Source organism: Physeter macrocephalus, chromosome 16, assembly GCF_002837175.3.
Source record: "Physeter macrocephalus isolate SW-GA chromosome 16, ASM283717v5, whole genome shotgun sequence".
In the NCBI taxonomy this organism is placed as follows: Eukaryota; Metazoa; Chordata; class Mammalia; order Artiodactyla; family Physeteridae; genus Physeter; species Physeter macrocephalus.
This window is the reverse complement of record NC_041229.1, coordinates 103,924,887-103,945,672: the sequence shown is the minus strand read 5'-3', so window position 1 is coordinate 103,945,672 and position 20,786 is coordinate 103,924,887. Positions and strand designations below refer to the sequence as shown.

Below are 20,786 nucleotides of genomic sequence, written 5' to 3'. Positions count from 1 at the left end.
ACACTGCAGGTGCAGAAGTCCAAGTCAGCCTGACCTCAGAGCCTTTTACACATGGAAGCAAAGATAGGCGGTGGTACTACTTCTCCGCCAGCCAGCCGGCCTCGGGAGAAATGCTGATTCCCCAGAGCCCACGTTTCCCTTCTTTCAGGGAAGCCAGCGGTTTCCCCTGTGTCGTGAGAGAGCAGAGGCATGGAGTCGTGGTACAACCCCAGCTGTTTCTCTTCCCAGCTCTGGGATCTTTGCCACAAAGGGAGGGCAGAAAACCTATTCCTGATGCTGTTGAGTTTTTGCCCCTTTTGCAGGGAGGAAGTGGGAATGCAGGGGGATAAAATTTATCTTTTTCTAAATTAAAAAAATGGTTCAAACATTGGTTAAATCTTAGACCAGTCCACAAAAAGACCCTTTAATCCATGAAGTAGTTTAATTACAGAGATAACATAGTATAACAGTGATGTGCGTGAGATCTGGCGTCAGACTCCCTGAGTTGGAATCCTGTGACTCTGCATTGCGTTAGCTGTGTGATCTTGGGCAACTTAGCTGCTTTTGTGCCTTAATTACCCCATCTGTAAAATGGGGATAACATTAGAAACTATCTCATAGGGTTGCTGTGAGGATTAAATTTATCTCACAGAAAGTATGTAAAACAGCACACAGTTAGTATTCAGATGCTGGCTATAAACTTATTTTGTGGCTTCTGGTTTTTCTCCCATTAGAATGCAAGTTCCATGAAGGCAGAGGTTTTTATCTTTTTCATTTACTGCTGTACTCCCAGCGTCCAGAACAGTACCTGACATATAGTAGGTGCTTGATAAATATTTGGTGAATGAATGAATGGAGTAAGTAATATGCTAAATATGCTTTTGGAGGCTGTCCTGAAAAATGTAACCACATACACAGGATTCCAGACCATCCCTGAAACAGCTCTTTGCCTAGTTTAGAACCCCATGTGTCATCATGCTCCTCGGGCAGATTAGTTCTCTTCCAGGAGACTGCTTCTCACTGGTGAGAAGGGCTATCCTGCCTACTCCACAGGGTTAGTGTGAGGAATAAACAGAAACACGTGCAAATCCTTTTTAAATGGAAAGGCCTCGTACAGAGCAGTAGGCTCAGCTATTGTCAGACTATTGGGGAAGTTTGATTTAAAGGTGGGCTGGGAATAGTCTTGAAATTCTCAGGAACACCAGATCGTTTCTTCCTTTCCAGAAATTAGGCGAGAGGATGAGACCAAAGGAACTCATGCAATTATTCATCATATAGTAACTGAATAGTCAGTTACTTTATGTTAGGCCTCATGCAGGCAGGGTAAACAGGACTAGCACAGTGCCAGCCGTGAGGGCAGTGCCATGAAAGGGACACACGCACAGTGTGCTAGTTGCTGAAGGGTGAAAAGAGGTGGCCCAGTGAAGGAAGGAGAGTGGACAGAGGGTTTGCAGAGGTGCTGACATCGTGGGTACAGTGTCCAGGATACATTTGATGCACACTCCTGGGAAATAACCATCCTAACAAAATAGTAATTGTAACACTTTCATAAGTAAGTACTGCAAATTTCACTCTAGAAAATTTGAGAAATGAAATCTAATGAGGGACCGAAGAATATGAAGGACCAAATTGTTTTAAAACTTATATGAAAGTATGTCTGATGATAGCCAAGAAAAAATTTCTAAAAAGTATAGTTAGGGGCAGTTGGCCTTAATAGATATTAAAAATTTACTGTGAAACAATTGTGATCAAAACTTGATGATACTGGCCGATATGGACAAATAAGAGAACACGAACAGACTCCTGAAATCGAGCCGAGTGTGTATGAAGTCTTAACACCACGTATGGGGAAATGATGATTACTTTAATAAATAATAGTGACATAATTCATTGTGCGCCTGGAAGAAAACCAGGCTCAACTCCTATCTCACACCATGTACAAGATAAATTCCAGATGGATTAAGATTTTTAATTTAAAAATATAATGTAAGATGATTAGAAAAAAAAATAGGAGAATGTATACGTCTACCCTTGGGGTAGTGGAAATCTTCTGGAAGAAGTTAAGACAAGAAATGGTGAATATGAAAATTTTTGAATAGCTGAAAGCAAAAGTCAGATTAATGACAAACTGAAGGGGGAAAAAAGTACATATACGGCGGAGTTAATATCCCAAGGACAAAAAGCTCCTGTAAGCTCATTTTAAAAAAAGACAGGGGGGGCTTCCCTGGTGGCGCAGTGGTTGAGAGTCCGCCTGCCGATGCAGGGGACGCGGGTTTGTGCCCCGGTCCGGGAAGATCCCACATGCCGCGGAGCGGCTGGGCCCGTGAGCCATGGCCGCTGAGCCTGTGCGTCCGGAGCCTGTGCTCCGCAACAGGAGAGGCCACAGCAGTGAGAGGCCCGCGTACCACAAAAAAAAAAAAAAAAAGACAAACTTCCACTAGAGAAAAGAGAGGTAAGGAAGATGCTACACAGAAAATGATGACCATAAACAAGGAAAACAATAACTAGATATCCGTTTTCACTATCAAATTGGCAAAATTTAGAAGTGTATACTCTGTGCTGCTGGTGAGGATGTGGAGAAACAGGCACTTACACAATGTCACTAGGGCTGTAAATTGCTATAACCTTTTGGGAAAGTAATCTGGCAATATCTGTTCAAAATAATCATACCCTTTTGTCTGGCAGTCAGTTCCATATGGAAGAATCCATCCTATGGAAGTAGGAGCATTAGTTAGTAAGGATTTGGTTTCAAAGCAAGGTAGCAGCAGCATTCATGGTGGCAAGCAAAAACCAAAAAGCTACAAGTGTCAGTAAAATCACCAGTAGTGCTTGAATAGATGATGGAACGTTTAGTCTGTGTAACAGGTACAACTTTCAAACCATGTTCAGTTCAGATTTACTTGTGCATGATGTAGTAAGAAAGCTGGGGGGAAAAAAAGAAAGCAAGCTGGTTGCTGAGTAAGATGTATGGTATTATCCTCTTTGGGTTTTGTTTGCTTAGGAAGAAACAACAATGTGAATAGGTGTGTAGCTCATGGCAAAGGAACAGAAGATGAGGTGCTGGCAGATGGTTAGCGCTGGCACGGGGCGGGGGGGCTCTGGGGATGGAGGCTGGCTGGGGAGCACTATTGACTTCTGCTTTATGGAGACAGAGCCTAAGATTGTCTCACCTGTTGCAGCAAACACAAGCATGTGTTACTGTCATAAGTTAAAAAGAAGTAAAGGACACCATTGTAAAGCAATTATACTCCAATAAAGGTGTTAAAAAAAAAAAAAAGTAAAGGAAGTAGAGAAACAGATGAATGGGAGAGTTTTACTTTAAAAAAAAAAATTTCCAGATAATTCCACCCTGATCATTTATTGTGTATTTAAGTATGGCCCATCTTTCCAGAAATGTTACAAGTTATGGTAAAAAGGCACAGAATATCTGAAAAAAATTTATTAATTCCTTAATCCACCTGAAATGAAACAGCCTTTAGGATTTACGCATTTACTTTCTGAATATACTTTATGGTGGAGCGGAGTGGAGTGTAATTGTTGGCCTGCCGTGGTGAAGGTTACCTAGAGGCTTTTATAGTGATTTCTAATGCACCTTTTGAAAAAAGGATTGAGGCAGTCCCACAATATGTTTGTTGTTTTTACAAAAGCATTAATAAAAGTAGAATTCCAAATCCATTCTAGGAAGGCAGAGAAGGCAAGAATGCTCACCTTAGTCACCAGACATAGTCTCTGCATTCAGACTAGGTCTGTGCTCCTCCCTAGCGTTAAGAGGTTTAAGAGGGAGGGAGAGAAAATAAAATTTTTGTTCTCCCTTAGCAAAAGGTGAAATACTCAGATTCCTTGGAGGAGAAAAGTTATTTTCTCCTCATCTAAACCCTGAAAGAAATAAATCACATGGGATCTTTTGGAGAGCAATATTGCTTTCATAATGGGAAGTGTTCACAATTTTGCCTCAAGTTCAGAAGCTGTTATTATATGGCTTTTCTGTAACAAGCTAAGGCCAGTGAAAGGCAAGTCAGTGAAGGCAATTTTGGCCAAAGAGATTTATCATTTTTTAAATGCAATATGTAGTGCTTAATTTTTTTAACCTCATTAATTTATATTTTATTTATTCTTTTGAGCAGAGCGAGTAGACATTGACCTTTACAACCCTGAGTAAAGCAAAGACTTGCAAAGCTAGGTTCCTTAAGGACGTTCAGGAGGACTTCTTATTAAGCACCCACCTCATTAGAATTTATATAAATATAAATAATTTAAGCAGGTTACAAATCATTCTTAGCCAGTGGTAAAAGCAAGTCTTTTAATGTCTTTTATTTAGTAACATTTTGTTAATTATGTTCATTCAGTAACTTTAAAGGAAGAATTTAACAGTTTTCATTATTCCAGAAGTGAGATTTTCACTAAGATAGCCGAGCCTTCTTATACAGAATTTCAGTTAGTATTTGTTTGTATCTAACATTAGCTTCTAAGTAATGACTTAATTTATGGAAACTCACTGGTTCCTCTTTTAATTCCGTAATTCTCAATATTCAGTAACGTAGTGTTAAATTATGCAGGATAAAGCTGGGATATAATTAACAGGTGGGTTATTTCAGTTACAGTTTAGACCTAATTATTGTACCAATCAGTTTTGAAATTGAAATTTTATTTATTTATTTTTACCTACACTTGAAATTCTGGAGGGTCCAACCAATAACTTCTCATGGGCACTTAACAAAAAATTGATTGACAGTAGTCATAACAAATTGTTTTATTTTAAGTCTGGGGCTTTTTTGCATTACTTTTATATATGTGTGTATTTTGAGAGTCCTAGGCTTAGCGGCTTTCCAGTGGCGATTAGGGCCTCATCAGTTCATCACACTTGCTGATCTGATGTGGCCAAGTGCGCTCAGCAACCAGGCTTACGTCAGTGAGAATGCTGTTTGTGTAACCTGTGCTGTTTCTCTTTCAGACGTGGAACTGGTGCTTTTAAATCCAGAGTGGGACTGCCTGCGCCTGCTCCTGTTATCAATAGCAAATATGGACTCAGAGAAACAGATAAACGTTTAAATAGGCTTAAAAAGTTAGGTGACAGCAGCAAAAATTCAGACAGTCAATCTGTCAGCTCTAACACTGATGCAGATACCACTCAGGAAAAAAACAATGCAAGTAAGTAAGGGAGATTTGATAAGCATATCTTTTTTTTTTTTAAGTATTTTCACATAGTTTGCTCTCTAAAGCATATGCTCTAGTAGTTTTGCTCTTTTAAACATTGAGAGAAACTCTGGGATTCATGCACTTCACCAGCACTGCAAGGTTCTAGAAGTGATTCGAGCACAAAAGCAGTCTGTATCATGCCTCCAGATTTAATATGGTACTAAATTGTCTGCTTTTCTTGAATACTGGGTAACTGGATATTAAATTCCCCATCGTGTGTTCCAGGGTCATCATATGTTTGACAGAAAGCTTTTCAAGGTGTTAGTTTCTCTGTAATGTTATTGTTAGGTCCGCAAGAAATCCAAGGACGGGGTGGCGTCACACAGGCACATACGTGTTCTGTGCCTGGCCCGTCTGTTAGGATGGATGATGGACTTGGGGAATTCATAGCTTCTGGCCTCAAGGCTTCCACCCTTTTACTGCTTGCTTGCCGTTTTCAAAATGAACTGACCCAATTCACCAAACCACCAGTTACCAGACTCAGAATTGTGATAGAGGAGCAGTTTGAATGTCATTATACTATGACGTGTTATAATAGCCACTCAACCGAAAGTAGCAAGAGAGATGAAAAGGAGAAAGAAACAAGCTTTAAGATACCAGTTGTGTGAGGGGGGGGCAAGACCTGATGGAAACTGGAAAAAGAGAATGAAGAATAAAGAGAAAAGAAAGAGAAGAAATCCTAAGTGAGCACAAGAAAACACATCACGTTTGTGGAGCCTTGAAATCCTGGAACCATCCTGATGGCTACTGTTTTTCATCTGGCTAACACCAGTTTTCTCTAGTTGCCACTAAAGCAGTAGGCTCCTTAGTCTGACTTGTCTCTGATAGGAATAAAGTTTAAAAGTTTTAACTTGATGGTCCCCAAAGTATGCCTGTTTTGGCACTATAAATGTCCATACATACTTGTTAGCAGTAAGTACCGTCTGAGGTCTGATTATTTTAGGCTCTTCTCCCTGTCTTCAGATGTTTTCAGCCCAACTCTGGGTCCTCCTCTCCACTCCAGAAAATCCCAAAGAAAAGGGAAGGTGTCTCCCGTGATGGTGACCGTCACTGCCGTGAGTCCTGACTCTCCCCACTGCTGGGGGTCAGAGGCCAGGGGTAACCTCTGCCGTGGAAAAGCGATACTGCCTTCCTATTCCAGTCTTTAACGTCCAAAGTGAACAAAGAAGAGCAGTTAGTTCCTCATTCACTGTTGATTGTTGGTTTTAATAATAAACGCAGCATAATCAACATTTTGTTTTCTGAGTCTGGTTCCTTGGTGAAACTGGCGACTTGTGAAGCCCATTTTATAAATGTCTACATCAAAACACTTAGGAGTGTGCTGCCAGCCACATGTGGAGATGGCCACGACACTGTCCACACGGCTCTGTGACATTTGTGCGGGTGTTTTGTGTTCTTATGCGTTAACCAGATACTGATGTGTAGATACTGAACTCAGTACACCACTTAGTTTAAAAAATCAAAATAGGAAAAATTTTTGGAAGGTGTTGAGTGTTCTATTACGTGACCATCTATGGGATATTTATTAATAAACCAAATACATGTTCAAAGCCTGCTAGTTGTTGAAAAGAGAAAAGTGTATGAGACTTGGGCCCCTCCCTTGGGGAGTTTATGCCTTAGCTCCAGGATGGGACCAGAACACAGTAACTATGCAGAGCGGACTGTAAATGCCACTTCCTAAAGGCTAGAGGGAATAGGTAATCCCTTTGAGCTGTAGTCTCAGCATTACAGAATAGAAATTTAGCACTTTACCCTGACTGCTTATATTAGGGTGCTTACTTTATTCAGAATAGATTACTTTTCTGCAGAATGATTGTCTTGAGTAATTCAAGGGCTGGCATAAGTAGCTTTGAGGGTCATGTGACAGTTGCTAGGCGTGGCTCAGGGCTCTGAAGGAGCTCGAGGTTTGCTCCAGTGGTCTCTGAGAACATGGTGCACTAAGTATGTTCATAGCAGTGTTTTCTCGGGCTCTTACATGCGTTCCTTTAGGCTGTATTTCTTTTGCTGTTTGTGTCTTGACCAAACCCTTCTACCTGTTTGAAAGAAGAGACTTGTTGAGACTGCAGGGGATGCAAGGCCAGAGGTGCCCAAGCCTTTCTCCCAAGGGGCGTGGGCATACATCTTGTGTATGGATTCCGAGTACCCATCTTATCCTGCATTTTGGTTAGAATTAAGCAGCTGACAGCTAGAGAGGAACTGCTTTCTTTGAACAGCGTGTTTGTTCTTTTTAAAGAAACGTTTCTGCCTAGTTGGAAGAAAAAATTATTTCTTCCTTCCATGCAGGTCCTTTTTTGGAAGGTGTCTCAAGAACCACAACTTGACTGTTTGCTTTAGCATCCAGAGAGGAGACAAGAAATCCATTTTCACAGATTCAGTCCACAGACCTGAATTATAATGCAATGCCATTACTAGAAGAGTCGGGTTTTTTAGGCCTCTTGGGCCTCCGTGGCTAGGCCACCCCCACAGTGCTGCGTCCTGGACGTGAGTCACTGAAAATGCCACGAGTTGGTGCAAGTCCCACAGGACTCCCACCAGTGGAGTAAGTTCACTCCGCTGGACTGAGGAGCGCCTGTCCTGGAGACAGTGGGCTGGGCCACCACCTGTCACGCTCTCGCCCACCACAGACGTCACTGGTTGGTGTGCACACTTCCTGCTGAGCCTGCAGGCTGCTTCAGAACCCTTTCGGACACCCTTTTCCAGCCATTCACTCCTGTGTTGGTTGCATGAGGTGGAGCCCGCTCCTCGTGCCCGACAAACTCGTTGCGCTGAAGTCTTTAAAACCCTATCGAGGGCTTTTTGGACCCTCCTGTTGGGAGCACGCCAAGCTGTGTGTGGCCCTCGTGTTCCCTTGGCTCCACCGTGTGCGTTTCTGGGGCTTGTCCAGTGCAGAGCATGGGTGCGGCCTGAGCCTTCTGGAAGCTTTGGTGTCATTTTGGTGCTCTTGTGTCTGGCTCTGGCTGTCATTCTCGATGCACACACAGAGCCGCCTTATGATGTTGAGGACACCCTGAGGGAACCGCGATAGCCATACCATGGGTCCTTTCCCAGGAGTTGGGACTGGCCCCGTAATAGCTCTGTGGTGTCCCTTAGAGGCCGTGTGACGGTGTGGTGAAAAGCTTGCGATCGGGCGCCCCAGACCTCAGCGCAACGCCCATCTCTGCCGCTGACCAGATGGACGCTCTTGGGCACGCTAGCCCCCCTGAACTTGGTTTTCACTTCGTGTAATAGCTCTTACTTCACAGAATGCTTATTATGATTGAGATCGTACTAATTTGCCCATTTGGCACTGTACCTAGTATATACTAATTGCTAAGAATGTGTATCTTCACCTGAAATTACTGTCTAGGTTTATGCATTTGGGATTTGTCCCGGCCATGAGGGAAGAGAGCCACACATGGTGTGTTAGTGCCAAAGCCAGGGGAGCCGTGGCCGTGCCTTCCCTCCACTGTGTCAGGATCCTCAGTCTCTTGATAGACTTTCTTAGTTTGCCATTGCGACCGCCATCTCTCCCTCGGCCTGCTGTCGGCTGGCACTCGCCCTCCATCCCCCCGCGATAGTGCAGCAGCGCCTTCGTGGCGCGGTGAAGAGCCCTGGGTGCTTAGTCACGTTACGCACATTTCTCTTACGCAGCCGGACTGCGCCTTTTCTGCCCTTTGACTTGAGCACACCTTTTAGCTGGGCTTTTGTTGAGATAACGCTTTTCAGACAAAATGAGAATCCACCGATAAATACATAAATATGTAAGTGAAGTCTCTCTGTTGAAATAATACGTAGCATCAAATTCAGTCTCTCTTGTGCTCTTTAAAACACACACTGAAGGGCTTTGTCAGTGGTTCACTGCAGTCAGCTAACAATGAGCTTCTCGGAAGGAGGGGTGGAAGGGGGAGAGCCCAGATTCAAAATCACCATAAGTGAGATTCATCCAATGATTAAAAATCAGTGCCGGAGTGAGGAGACTCTCAGGTGCCACGAAGAGTCATAGGAAGGCCAACCTGTCATGTGTAGAGTCATGAAAGGCTTCCCGCGAGAAGTGTTTGCTGAGCTGAGTCTTAAAAGGGGAGGAGAAGTTGGCCAAGTGAAACGTGCTCAAAGCAGAGGGGACGTCACAAAGGAACGTGTGCGCACGAGTGTGGGACTTGCATCGGTAAAGTTCATCAAGGCTGGACTAGAAGGTGGGGGGAAGGGATTTGAGCATAATTTAAAATTTTGGACTTTATTCTTAGGTATTAGGTTCTTGGCAGGTTTAAAGGCCAGAAGTGACGTGGCGTACTAGGAGAATCATCTGGGCTGCGTGGTGGGGGATGGAATGTCGGGGAAGCAGTAGGGAGGCAAGGAAAGGCGGGAGCTAGAGCCAGAGTCAAGGCAGGAAACGGTGGCATCGGGAATGGAGAGAAGGAGGTGGTTCCAGCGACCCTGCAGGAGCGGACTCCACAGGACCGGTGGCTGGTTGGTGAGAGTTAGCGGGAGTAGGCGTCAAGGATGACCTCCCAGTGTCTGCTTGCGCAGCTGGCTGGGTGATGGGGCTGTTGACCAAGATGGAGAACTTAGGCTCGGTGGTGAGTTCCCTTTGGGCATGTTGACTTGTGAGGGGCTCACGAGACAATCTTAGCGGGCGATCAAGGTCCCGGTGGACCTTCGGTATCGCGGGTCTGCAGTTAAGGCGAGAATCAGGCTAGAGGCTGTGGTTTGGGAACGGCCAGCATATCGGTGGTGATAGCCGTGGAGGAGTGGCTGCTTAGCGCCTGGAGACTGAGTAGAGTTTTCAAGGGGCCTAAGGTAGCAGAGGCCTGAGGAGTGCAGTCCACCGGGCAGATGGAGGAAGAGGGCCCGGGACACGGAGGGAAGGCCAGGAGGGTGTGCTCCGGCGAGCAGCCAAGGAGAGAGGGGTTTCAGGAAAAATAACGGTTAGCTGCGTCACATTCTGCAGAGAAGGAGAGAACGGTACGGGCTGAATGGGTCCTCTGGATTTCATGACAAGGAGATGGTGAGGGAGACTGGCAAAGACGCTGTTTAGGAGGACAGGTTGGATCCAAATTGCAGGGGGATGGCAGTCAAGGGCACACGGTATAAGTGATCATTGGGGAGGGGTGGTTGCAGGTATGAGATGAGAACCGCTGACCTTGGTCATAGAATGGTCCTTGAAGAGCCACAGACAGCAAAGTCTCACCATAGCCACATTTGAGAAAGGCAGGCAGCAACACTGGTGTGTTTACATCATAAGCACATCTACTCTCACCTTGTAGGAAGCCTTGTAAGCACAAAGAAATCCTTTAGCAAAAGCAGTCCCTAAATATCCTTATATTTAAAAAATTATTTCTGGTAAGTTCTGTATAATTCAGTTCATAATACGTCGGTTCTCAAATTGAGTGGCACCCAAACTTTACTGCTACTACTATTCTAAAAAAAAGTTGCCTTCCTGGTAGCAGCCCGCACAGATAAGCGTGTTCTTGGTTCAATCAGTGGATCTCAGTCCTGGGAATTCTGCCGGTTTGGAGATCCCAAAGCCATTCGTGAGCCAGTCTTCCTGAGTACAGAGACTTCTGTTCTTGGCGGTTTGATATTTTTGGAATGCTGTTATGCATTCTTGCTCCTCTCAATAAAAACTAACTAATGGTAACCTAACTTGCTCAGCCACGCAGAAGGAACAGCAGTCACCCTGGCGACCCTCAGGCGTGTAGTAAGCAACAGTCTTGTCGGGCAGTGTGCTGGACTTACCCGCGTTCACTGGTTTTTATTCCCTCTGTTTTCTGGTGAGAGGTGGTGATGATTCGTTTGGCCATCTCAACTTCCCTAGTGAATGATTTAAAGGGGTATTTTGATGGGAAGAGCTTTTCAGGTGGGGGATGGGGAGCAGACTAAGTGATCGAGAAATTGACTCACGTAAAACACCGTGAATATCAATCCAAAATGTAGACGTAGAGAAAAACAAAGATGGCGGAAAGGAAAGTCAGTGGCAAGGTCAGAGGCTCACCACGGGGCCACCTTACACTTGAGTCACATATAAGCCTTTTGAGAAGCCGTTCAACTGTCATGTTAGTTCTCAGGTTGTCATTCCCAGTAGGTTGTCATCCCCTTGTCCAGAGGAAGGAAGTTGGGTCCCCCTTGTCCCGAGAGTGTAACTCTGGCAGAGTGCTTCTTCCCTCTTTCGGTTTGACTGTCAGCAGCAGGCAGTCAACGGAGGGATATGGGGCCAAGTAAGTTCCGCAGCCTTCAGAGTCTCCGCTGGTCCTCGCGGCACTGAAGGGAACAGCTTAGACGGTGCGGCATCTGGGGAGAAAGGTCTAGCGGGAGTAACAATATATGGTTCTTAGGATCTCTTTTGCTTATTTGAAAACATCGTGATAGACTCTGTCTCTGAGAGCCCTTTAGTCGTACGTTGCTGTCCTGGATTACTAGCCGAGCAGTACGCTCTGAGGTAACGAGTAATGGATTTTAGAAACATTTGAAATGATGATTTTAAGCAGAATTTAAGAAAGAAAAATATTATTTTTACTTAGCTTTACTTCAAATATTTTATGTGGTAAAAGACTAAATCAGGAAAAGAAATATTCAGTTTGGACTAGTGTCGCGATAGATTAAGGACACTTAGAGGGAAATCCAGGTCCTTGCTGTGCTAAGAGCTCTTTAACCCTAAAATTACGTACCTGGAAAGTGAATAGATGCTTCTTAAGTTAGAGGCCGAAATTAGAAAGAGAATGTAAAGGAAAACTGTAGGAAGTGCTTGTGTGCTGGCAGAGACGCAACTGGGGTCTGTCTCCCACGTTTTTTGTACAATCTAAACATTTCATAGCTAATCATCTGGGTGTTGGCATTGTTTTGTTGAACATTACCGTGTCACCAAGACTGTTTTTCATTCATCCTTTTTTTTTTTTTTTTTAAACTTTGCAGCTTCTAACCGAAAATCTTCAGTTGGTATGAAAAAGAACAGCAAGAGCAGAACATTAACAAGGCAGTCTGTGTCAAGGATTCCAGCTTCTTCCAACTCTACCTCATCTAAGCTAACTCCTCTAAATAATTCCAGGGTACCAAAGAAACTGAAAAAACCTGCAAAGCCTTTACTTTCAAAGATAAAATTAAGAAATCATTGCAAACGGCTGGAGCAGAAGAGTGCTTCGGGAAAACTCGAAATGGGAAACCTAGTACTCAAAGAGCCTAAAGTAGTTCTGTACAAAAATTTGCCCATTAAAAAAGATAAGGAGCCAGAGGGACCAGTCCCGGCCGCAGTGGCCAGTGGGTGCTTAACTAGACACGCAGCGAGAGAGCACAGGCAGGACCCCGGGCGAGGCGCCCCTGCGCCCGTGGAGGGCGCCCCCTGCGCCTACACAACCAGGCGGTCCGTGAGGACGAGGATGAATTTGGAGGAGACCTCCGACATCAAGCTTGAACCAAACACGTTGGATGGCTACAGAAGCATCTTGACGGAACCTTGCCCAGACAGTGGCGAGCAAGCAGCTCCTGCGGGGCAGGAAGAAGAACTGGCTCGTGAAGCGGCACAGAAGGGGGAGGCCAGGTGTCCTAAGAGTGACAGCAGCGCGTCAAAAAAGAAATCACGGCAAGGGAAACTGCTGAGACAGTTGGCAGAAGCAGAGGAATCCGCCGCGGTGCACGATTCCCCTGGCAGAGCTGGCGTGGGGCGGGAGGGGGCGGGGGCCCACCCTGACCAGGGCGAGCGCGGCAGCCAGGAGGGCGTGCCCGGGAGCTACAGTGACTGGCCCCCTTCTCCTGTCAGCGGTTCTGTGGTCGCATCAGATAGCTTCAAAACAAAAGACAGCTTCCGAACTACAAAAAGTAAAAAGAAGAGGCGGATCACTAGGTATGATGCACAGTTAATCCTAGAAAATAACTCTGGGATTCCCAAATTGACTCTTCGTAGGCGTCATGACAGCAGCAGCAAGACAAATGACCAAGAGAATGATGGAATGAATTCTTCAAAAATAAGCATCAAGTTAAGTAAAGACCATGAAAATGACAATAATCTCTATGTAGCAAAGCTTAATAATGGATTTAACTCAGGATCAGGCAGCAGTTCTACAAAATTAAAAATCCAGCTGAAACGGGACGAGGAGAGTAGGGGGTCGTATACAGAGGGGCTTCACGAAAATGGGGTGTGCTGTAGTGATCCCCTTTCTCTCCTGGAGTCTCGCATGGAAGTCGACGACTATAGTCAGTACGAGGAAGAAAGTAGCGATGATTCCTCCTCTTCAGAGGGAGACGAAGAGGAGGATGGCTATGACGATGACTTTGACGACGACTTTATCCCGCTTCCTCCGGCCAAGCGGCTGCGGCTCATAGTTGGAAAAGACTCTATAGATATTGACATTTCTTCCAGGAGAAGAGAAGATCAGTCTTTGAGGCTTAACGCATAGTAAGCTCTTGGTCTTAATTTGACCCGGGATAACTACTTTAAAGAAATCAACAATTCCAGTCAGTTACTCCTCAGCTGAAAACATTTGAGGGGCAGCACTTCTGCTGTCTTTTCACTTATCAGCATAATACTGTAGAAAGTGTACAGCGTACTGACTCTTCTTAAAAGTCTGATTTGTGCAAATTTTTATTGTACTTTTTAAATAGCCTTCTTATGTGCAATTCTGAGTTAGAGGTAAAGCCCTGTTGTAAAATAAAGGCTCAAGCAAAATTGTACAGTGATAGCAACTTTCCACACAGGACGTTGAAAACAATAATGTGGCTACACAGTTTTCTTTTTTTAACTTTAAGAGCATCAACTGGCTCTTTAATATATGACTAAAAATTAATTTAAAACAAATCATAGTAGCAGCATATTAAGGTTTTCTAGTATATGCTAATATCACCAGCAATGTTCTTTGGCTTTTTGATTTATTTGCTAGATGTTTCCCCCTTGGAGTTTTGTCAGTTTCACAGTTTGCTGGCCCAGGTGTACTGTTTGTGACCTTGGTTAAATAGCAGACCATCGGTCGGGTGGGAGTGAAATTGGTTTCTTTAAAAAAAAAAAAAAAAAAAGTACAATTACACGCGTGACAGCTGACTTTTCAGTACGTTATATGTACGAGGGTAGCAGTGTGCAGGATGAGTTTCGATACAGCGTATTTATTGCTTGTCATGTAAATTAAAGACCTTGTATTTAACACTTTTCAATCCTTTTAGATAAAATTGTTCTTTGCAAGAATGATTGGTGCTTATTTTTTCAAAAAATTTGCTGTGAACAAATGTGATGAAAACAAGCAACATTTATCTAATGAACTACAGCTATCTTAATTTGGGTCTTCAAGTTTTCTGTTGCACTTGTAAAATGCTACAAGGAATATTAAAAAACTCTATTCACTTTAACTTATAATAGTTTATGAAATAAAAACATGAGTCACAGCTTTTGTTCTGTGGTAACCTATAAAAAATGTTTGTCTTTGAAATTCAGTGTAAAGAACTGAAAACAGTGTATATGTTGTAAATATTTGTGTGTTGTGAGAAATTTTTGTCATAAGAAATTAAAAGAACTTACCAGGAAGGTTTTTAAGTTTAGAAATATTCATGCCAATAAAATAGGAAATTATAAATATATAGTTTTAAGCACTGCATCAGTGGGAGTTCTTGGCTTATGTTAGTTTATGTATGAAAATATCAAAGATTTTTTTGACTATATTATCAGTTAAACAAAAAGAGGAGTCATTTAATTTGTTTTTGAAGCACTTTGAGAAGAGAAATTAATTTTAAGTAACTTAATGAGCAAAATTTTGATTACTACTTTATGTTCAATACCGACCTTCCATTTCTCTGGATTATTTTACAAATCATTGGACAAAGAATTGGGGAATATAAATCTGTAGCAGGTGTTTGACACCAGTGGGTCTCTCTATTTCTGGGAAATGTGTACATGTACTTTCAAATATACAGTGTTCCTAAGTGAAATCAATTTAGGGGATTCGTGTAGTGTCTAGAAAAGTAGCCCATATCTTTCAATACTAAAAAGGAATCTGCAGGTAATGAGAAGTCCAGTGGAGAAAACCTCAATGCTTACTGTTACTACTTATTGATTCCTACCAGTTTCTAGGTTCCTGGGGACATTATTTAAATTAAGCTCCTTAAAACTATTGCTAGTAGGTTCCAAATGGAAATTAGTAACATTCATAAAAGTTCTTTAAATTTAGAATTTTTTTTTCTCCTTGTGTTCTTCAAGGAATTGCTTCTATAGTCTTCTGTCGTCTCGTTCCTGTTTGTTACGGTGCAGTTTCATCCTCAGGTATTAATGTGGGAGCAGGTGGCTGACCTCCTCGCCCACTCACAGCACCCCCCCTTTGCTCGCTCCGTCTAGAATTCTTCACCTCTCGAAGTAGGGCAGCCCTGCAAGGTCTGTGCCAAGGCCCTCGGAGCAGTCTGCAACCTCACCCAGTCCTCCCGGTGTCTCTGGGTGGGAGTGGGAGACTCAGGCCGCTGAGAAGGTCACGCTTAGACCCTGTGTCTGGGAGGTCCCGGAGAGCAGGGGGTCATCTTTTATTCCCACCATAGTTTGGAGTCTTTCAAAGAGGTTCAGAGACTAGATCTTGAACTGTTTTCTTGGAGTACCAACAATAGCCATTTCAGGAATTTCAGTCTTAAGGAAAAAGTAGCAAAATACCGCATTTCCCACTTCTCTCCATTTGTAAGCTTAATTTTAGTAATTTATTTATGATGTTTAACTTTATTGAGGCCTCGTCTTTGGGGGCTGACCTTCCCGTGGGTCCGAGCAGTGGCGTCAGGTGGTGGTCACTGCCTCAGGAGTTGGTGTGCACAAGCGCTTGGCAGCCGCTGCCGGCGCCTTCCAGGGAAACCTAATTTCCGTTCTTACAGTTAGGGGCCTCGGAGCTGGTCTAGCTCTGCTGTAGAACTTCACTGTGTGGAACGGCGAAGTCCACACACTGATGACCACTTGGAAGAGGTTGCATTCAATAAAGCTTAGCTAGAGCTTATGCGATGACTGGTAAAGATTTTGGCATTGTAAGAATTAGGAAGTGATCATAGAAATATATGTAAAGTATTCAATTTTCAATCATTTTTCAAATTACTGTTTTAAACTGTTTTGCTGAGTTGTAATACTTTTGAGATACAATGTATTCCTTGTACTGAAAGAATGAAAAAAGGACTTTTTCAGCATTTGAGGTAAGTTCTTTAATGTTTCATTAAAAACATTTTTTACAAATATTTTGTACATGCACTTGCAGTATTGAGGTTAATCATTTTAATAAATTCGGAAGTTAAAACAGTTTGGCCGGTGTTCACTGTATCTGAGAAGAAAAGATCAGAGTGGTGACTTTGTCCACGAGGTTTTCACGTACAGTAGAATTTGTAAAATCGCACTTCCTGAAGCTCTTCAGTATCTGTGAGTGTTCCGAGCCCTGGTCTCCTTTGGCTTCTGGTGCCGTTTGGTTTAAACCGGGGGTAAGCACTCGTTCCTCTCTCGGTGGGGAGACCACTTTTGAACTCCGTAGCCCCCTGGCCCTCGAACCCAAGAAGGCTTTTGCTACCCCGTTAGTAATGATGCCCGATGACTTGGTTTTTTTCCCCTCTCTGAGTGGGACAGAACTGGCATATCCAGCGCTGGCGTGGGTCGTTTCTTTCTCCCAGTTACTGTAGCAAAACTTAGTTGAGAAGGGAAACGTGACTGGCTTAGGAGTCGGGAAGCCTGAGTGTGCCCAGCTCTGCAACGTGTGGGTGACCCGCTCACCCCCAGATCTCCTCTTTGCAGCACCTGTAGGCCAGCATGGACACCTGGGCCCGTTGCCAGTTAAGCTTCAGGATGAGCTGCGTCCACTCGGTGAGGGCGGTCAGGGATAGAGGGGCAGACCGGGCTGGGAAGACCTCCCGGTGAGCTGAAATAGCCACGCGAACTTGGGTTCCCAGTATGAGAAGAGGCGAAGAGGCGAAGAGGCGGCGCACCTGTTAAATCCACAGCCCCTTTCAAGGCTCGGGGTTGCTGTCTACTCTGAAATGTGTTGCTCCTTCTCCATAACCAGTGGCAGCTCCCTCGCCGCCCAGAGCCCTCGCGTGAGTTGTGTTTCTCCAGTGCCGACTCTGTTGTTAACACGTGCCCGTGGTGTTCACTGCGGAAGCCAGCGGCACCCAGCGGGGCGCGAGCATGCTGCTGACCCCAGGGGCACTTCAGTAGCCCCAGGGCTACGGTAAGTGTGACCTCTCCTGCAAGGGAGGACGAGCAGGTCTCCAGCCTCCTCCCTCCCCGATGTCACAGAGCTTGGGCAGCGCTTCGTGTTTGCTAGTGACAGGCCCAGAAGAAGGGTGGATTTTGACTCTTCAGGAAGGGGCAGGGTACGTTGGACGGGCAGGGTTGGGCAGGGGGGTCTCCCGCTCGAGCTGCCTCCAGCCTTCTTCCTGCACTTCCGCCACTTGCACTCTCCCAGGGGGTTAAGCTTACGTTCCTGGAAGCAGTTGAAAAGCGGCTAGCCTGGAGGGCAGAAGACGGCCCACCGCCTCACAGAAATGACTTCGGTAAAGTCCTTTTTACCAGATGCTGTTTTCTCCTTGTCAGATTTGTGAGCGTTCCTGCTGAGTTACAGTGGGCAGTGGCTTCTGTCCTTCGGCGTCACCCACCCTGTCGGGCCTGCTCTGCTAAGGGGAAGCAGGGCACTGCTGGGTCTGCTCAGGCCCACAGGAGGGCTGCCAGCGAGTCGGCGGGTGGCCCCCTCCCCAGTCTGAGACCCTGAGCAGGCAGTGTCCAGAGTGGCAGGGGCAAAGTTGCATTTCTTTGCTATTTGTCAAGCAGTGATTATGTTAGGTGCTGCTGGGGGTGGGGAGGCAAGATGTGTGTGTCTTCGGTGTGGGGGGTAATTAAAGCCCTGGGAGGAGGTGAGGTAACCTGGGCAAAGAGGACAGGCAGCCACAGGGCCCTCTGGACGCAAGGTCAGGCAGGTGCTATCGCTCTTTGGTCCTCGTGCCCTGGGGGAGCGCAGTCTGGGGAGGCCCTTCCAGGAGGAGCCAGGCAGGCGGAGAGGAGGTTTGACTGAAGGTGGAAATGATGAAACTGGAAGGGAGGTGGGGTTAAGGATTAACAAAGGACAAGCGGGTCTGACCTTGGAGATGGAAAGCTTCCACAGGGTGGGGGAGGAGAGGGGTTACTCAAGAGTCCGGGGAAGGAGGGGTGGTCTTAGCATGATAGGTCTGTTTTCCTTGGCAACGGGAAGAAAAGAGGCGGTAGGTGAAGCGGGGGAAGCCAGTTCCAGCATGAAGGTTTCTATTTTGTCTGTCTGAAGTAGGAGGTGAGGTCACCTGACTGGGAAGAGATGAGGGGCCCAGAACTTGAGCGTGAAGGAGATTTGAAATCAAGAAAGGGTTCGCAAGCTGACTACGGGAACCCAGCGTGATGCATCACAGAAGTCTTAGTACCAGTCAGTGTTCTAGGCACCCGTGGGCGCAAAGGCTGGTGGCAGCACTTCACACACAGGTGTGAGGCGCTCAGCCAGGTGGGGGCCACGGAAGGCGACAGGGCCGGAGGCTATAGGGTGCAGGTGGGCAGGAGAGGGCTTGAATGAAGAGGCCTGGAGCGTACTCAGGTTAGGGAGGAGGAGTCTGCAACCAGAGTAGGCCCCTGACCGGGGAAAGTGGAGTCGCCCAAGGCCTGGCGGTGCCCCTGTGGTCAGAACAGCCAAGCGGTAGCTGGACAAGCACACAGGGAGGGCAGGAGGTTGAGGTCAGAGGGCAGGCTCTCGAAACTGGAAGAGCTTCATTTTCAATGGGGTTTGGGGGAGCGTGTTGTGGTCCTGAGGCAGCAGGAGGTCGAACAGAGCCGAGGTCAACCAAGATGAGAGCAGATCAGCCTTCACCCTGAGCCCTGGGAAGCAAGCGACCACCCCCGAAGCCGGACAGAGACTGAGCCTGTGGCGGACAAACACGGAGAGACGCCCTATCCAGGCGGCAGGGGCCGGTCTGGGGCTGCTGCGGGTCGGGTCGTAGCTACGTTTCCGGGAGAGAGGGAGTCAGCCTGCCTGAGGCCACGTGGCTAGCGGCTGCGAGTGGCAGCTCTGGCCCCAGGGCCCCACTCCTGGTGGGGTCGGCCTGGAGAGCAGAGCGCTGGCTGGGGAGGGTCACAGAGCCAAGGGTCGTTCCAGCCTTGGTCTCGAGGCCCCGCCTTGCCCAGATGAATTCTGGAAGTCTCCGTCTCCTTCTTAGGAGTGAGTGACAGATAGCAGTCGCTGCGTTTTACCCTCACTTCCACGCAGTGACGTGCAGCCGGGAGAACTTTGCCCAGAGGTTATCGTGCAGGTACGCCGGGTGAGCCACCCCCATTTGTCAAGGGTGGGCGAGGTGCCACGTGTGTTTGCTGGGCCCCCGAGGGGTGCGGACTTGTCTTTATCTGAAAAAGTGAGTCAAACACGGGGATACCTCAAGACAGCAGAAGAAGAATTCCAAAGTATCCTCCAGCCTGGCAACTCTGCGGTGGTGACGGTGGCTTCACACCAAGGTCCAGATGTGAAGGAGGGACTGAATCTGACCGGGAGGTTTCTCGTGTTATCCCCTGAAATACGCCTGTGGTACCCTCGGGACAGCTGTCGTCCTCTCACGGGACAGACTCCGGAAGCTGCAAGGACAGGCCCGGGAAGCAGGGTTCCATTCTAGCACAGAAAGCTGATTTCCATGTCGGAAGCACACCCCTGTGCACACCCCCAAACGCGGTTACCCCGTGTTTGGCTCCCGGCAGGGCAGGCTCTGAGGTTTCTCCGCAGCCCCTCCTTGGGGCCGCGAGCTGCACGTCGCACTGGCAGGGGTGCCCGGGATCAAGCCCGAGGCTGTTACCTTCCCTCCTGCTTCTGGCAGGTGGAGGGGGCCCTTCGCAATGTCACTCTCCTAGAAACCGAACAGAACGACATTTATTTCCTGCTCTTGCCAGTTAAAGCACCTTTTTCTTCTTGGGGTGAGAGGGTGAGTGAAAGACTGAGCCTCGCCAGCCTCCAGGTGGACCAGAGCTGGCCCTGGAAATGGCTCAGTCTGGGCTCACGGCTAGTGGTTGATGCCTGGCCTTCCCCCCGCACCGCCTCCCCCAGGCTGCCCACAGGGCTCTGAGCAGCCCCTTTGGTCTTTCTGCCCGTTCCTAGCTACGTGAGCGTGGGCAAAACGCCGCCCCCTCTCGTCTCAGCGTTCTCCCCTGCACGACGGGGTAACACTGGCACTTAACTCCGGGATGGTTGAGGACTAAGTGAGACCAGCGGTTGGGCCTTCATGTGGGGCCTGGTACCCCAGCCAGCAGTTGGTGTCAGCTGGCATCAACGTGTGCCACCTCAGCAGCCTGTGCGTGGCACCCCCGGCCCTCACGGGCCTCTGACCTCTGCGCTCGCCAGCTGACACCCACTCAGAGGGCCTAAATCACAACTTCCTCCGTCCCAACCTCAAAACGCCGGAGATGGTCTCCACCATTAACATGGTTCCAAAGGATTCCGCTTCTTTCTTGCTCTGGCCGATGCCTCCTCTGCTCACCAGAGGGTGCTGCTCCATCCCTGCTCGTCTCCTGCTTCCACAGGGTCCCTCTGGTTCATCCGCTCCCTTGACTGACGACCTTCCCTGCTTGAGCACTGAAGAGATGCTGGAGGCTCACTCCAAAAGCACAGCTGGCGGGGGGTGGCGGGGGGGGGGGGGACTTCCCTGGTGGCGCAGTG

The 20,786-nt window shown here is 46.8% G+C and overlaps 1 protein-coding gene across 6 annotated transcripts in view; it reads left to right on the top strand.

Annotated features, from left to right (window-relative positions):
- Positions 1–14,133, top strand: part of KMT5B (lysine methyltransferase 5B) — a 53,755-nt gene extending 39,622 nt beyond the window's left edge. For 4 of the 6 annotated variants that reach the window (XM_024133231.3, XM_024133230.3, XM_028501092.1 and 1 more), the window contains exons 10-11: positions 4,931–5,127; positions 12,064–14,133. In XM_024133231.3, the coding sequence (XP_023988999.1) occupies positions 4,931–5,127; positions 12,064–13,541 (1,675 nt within the window). In that variant the 3' untranslated portion in view covers positions 13,542–14,133. Of the gene's footprint in view, positions 1–4,930; positions 5,128–6,118; positions 6,406–12,063 lie in introns of those variants that run through there. The other 2 variants (XM_028501095.2, XM_028501096.2) reach the window with 2 other exon arrangements.
- The last annotated feature ends 6,653 nt before the right edge of the window (positions 14,134–20,786 follow it).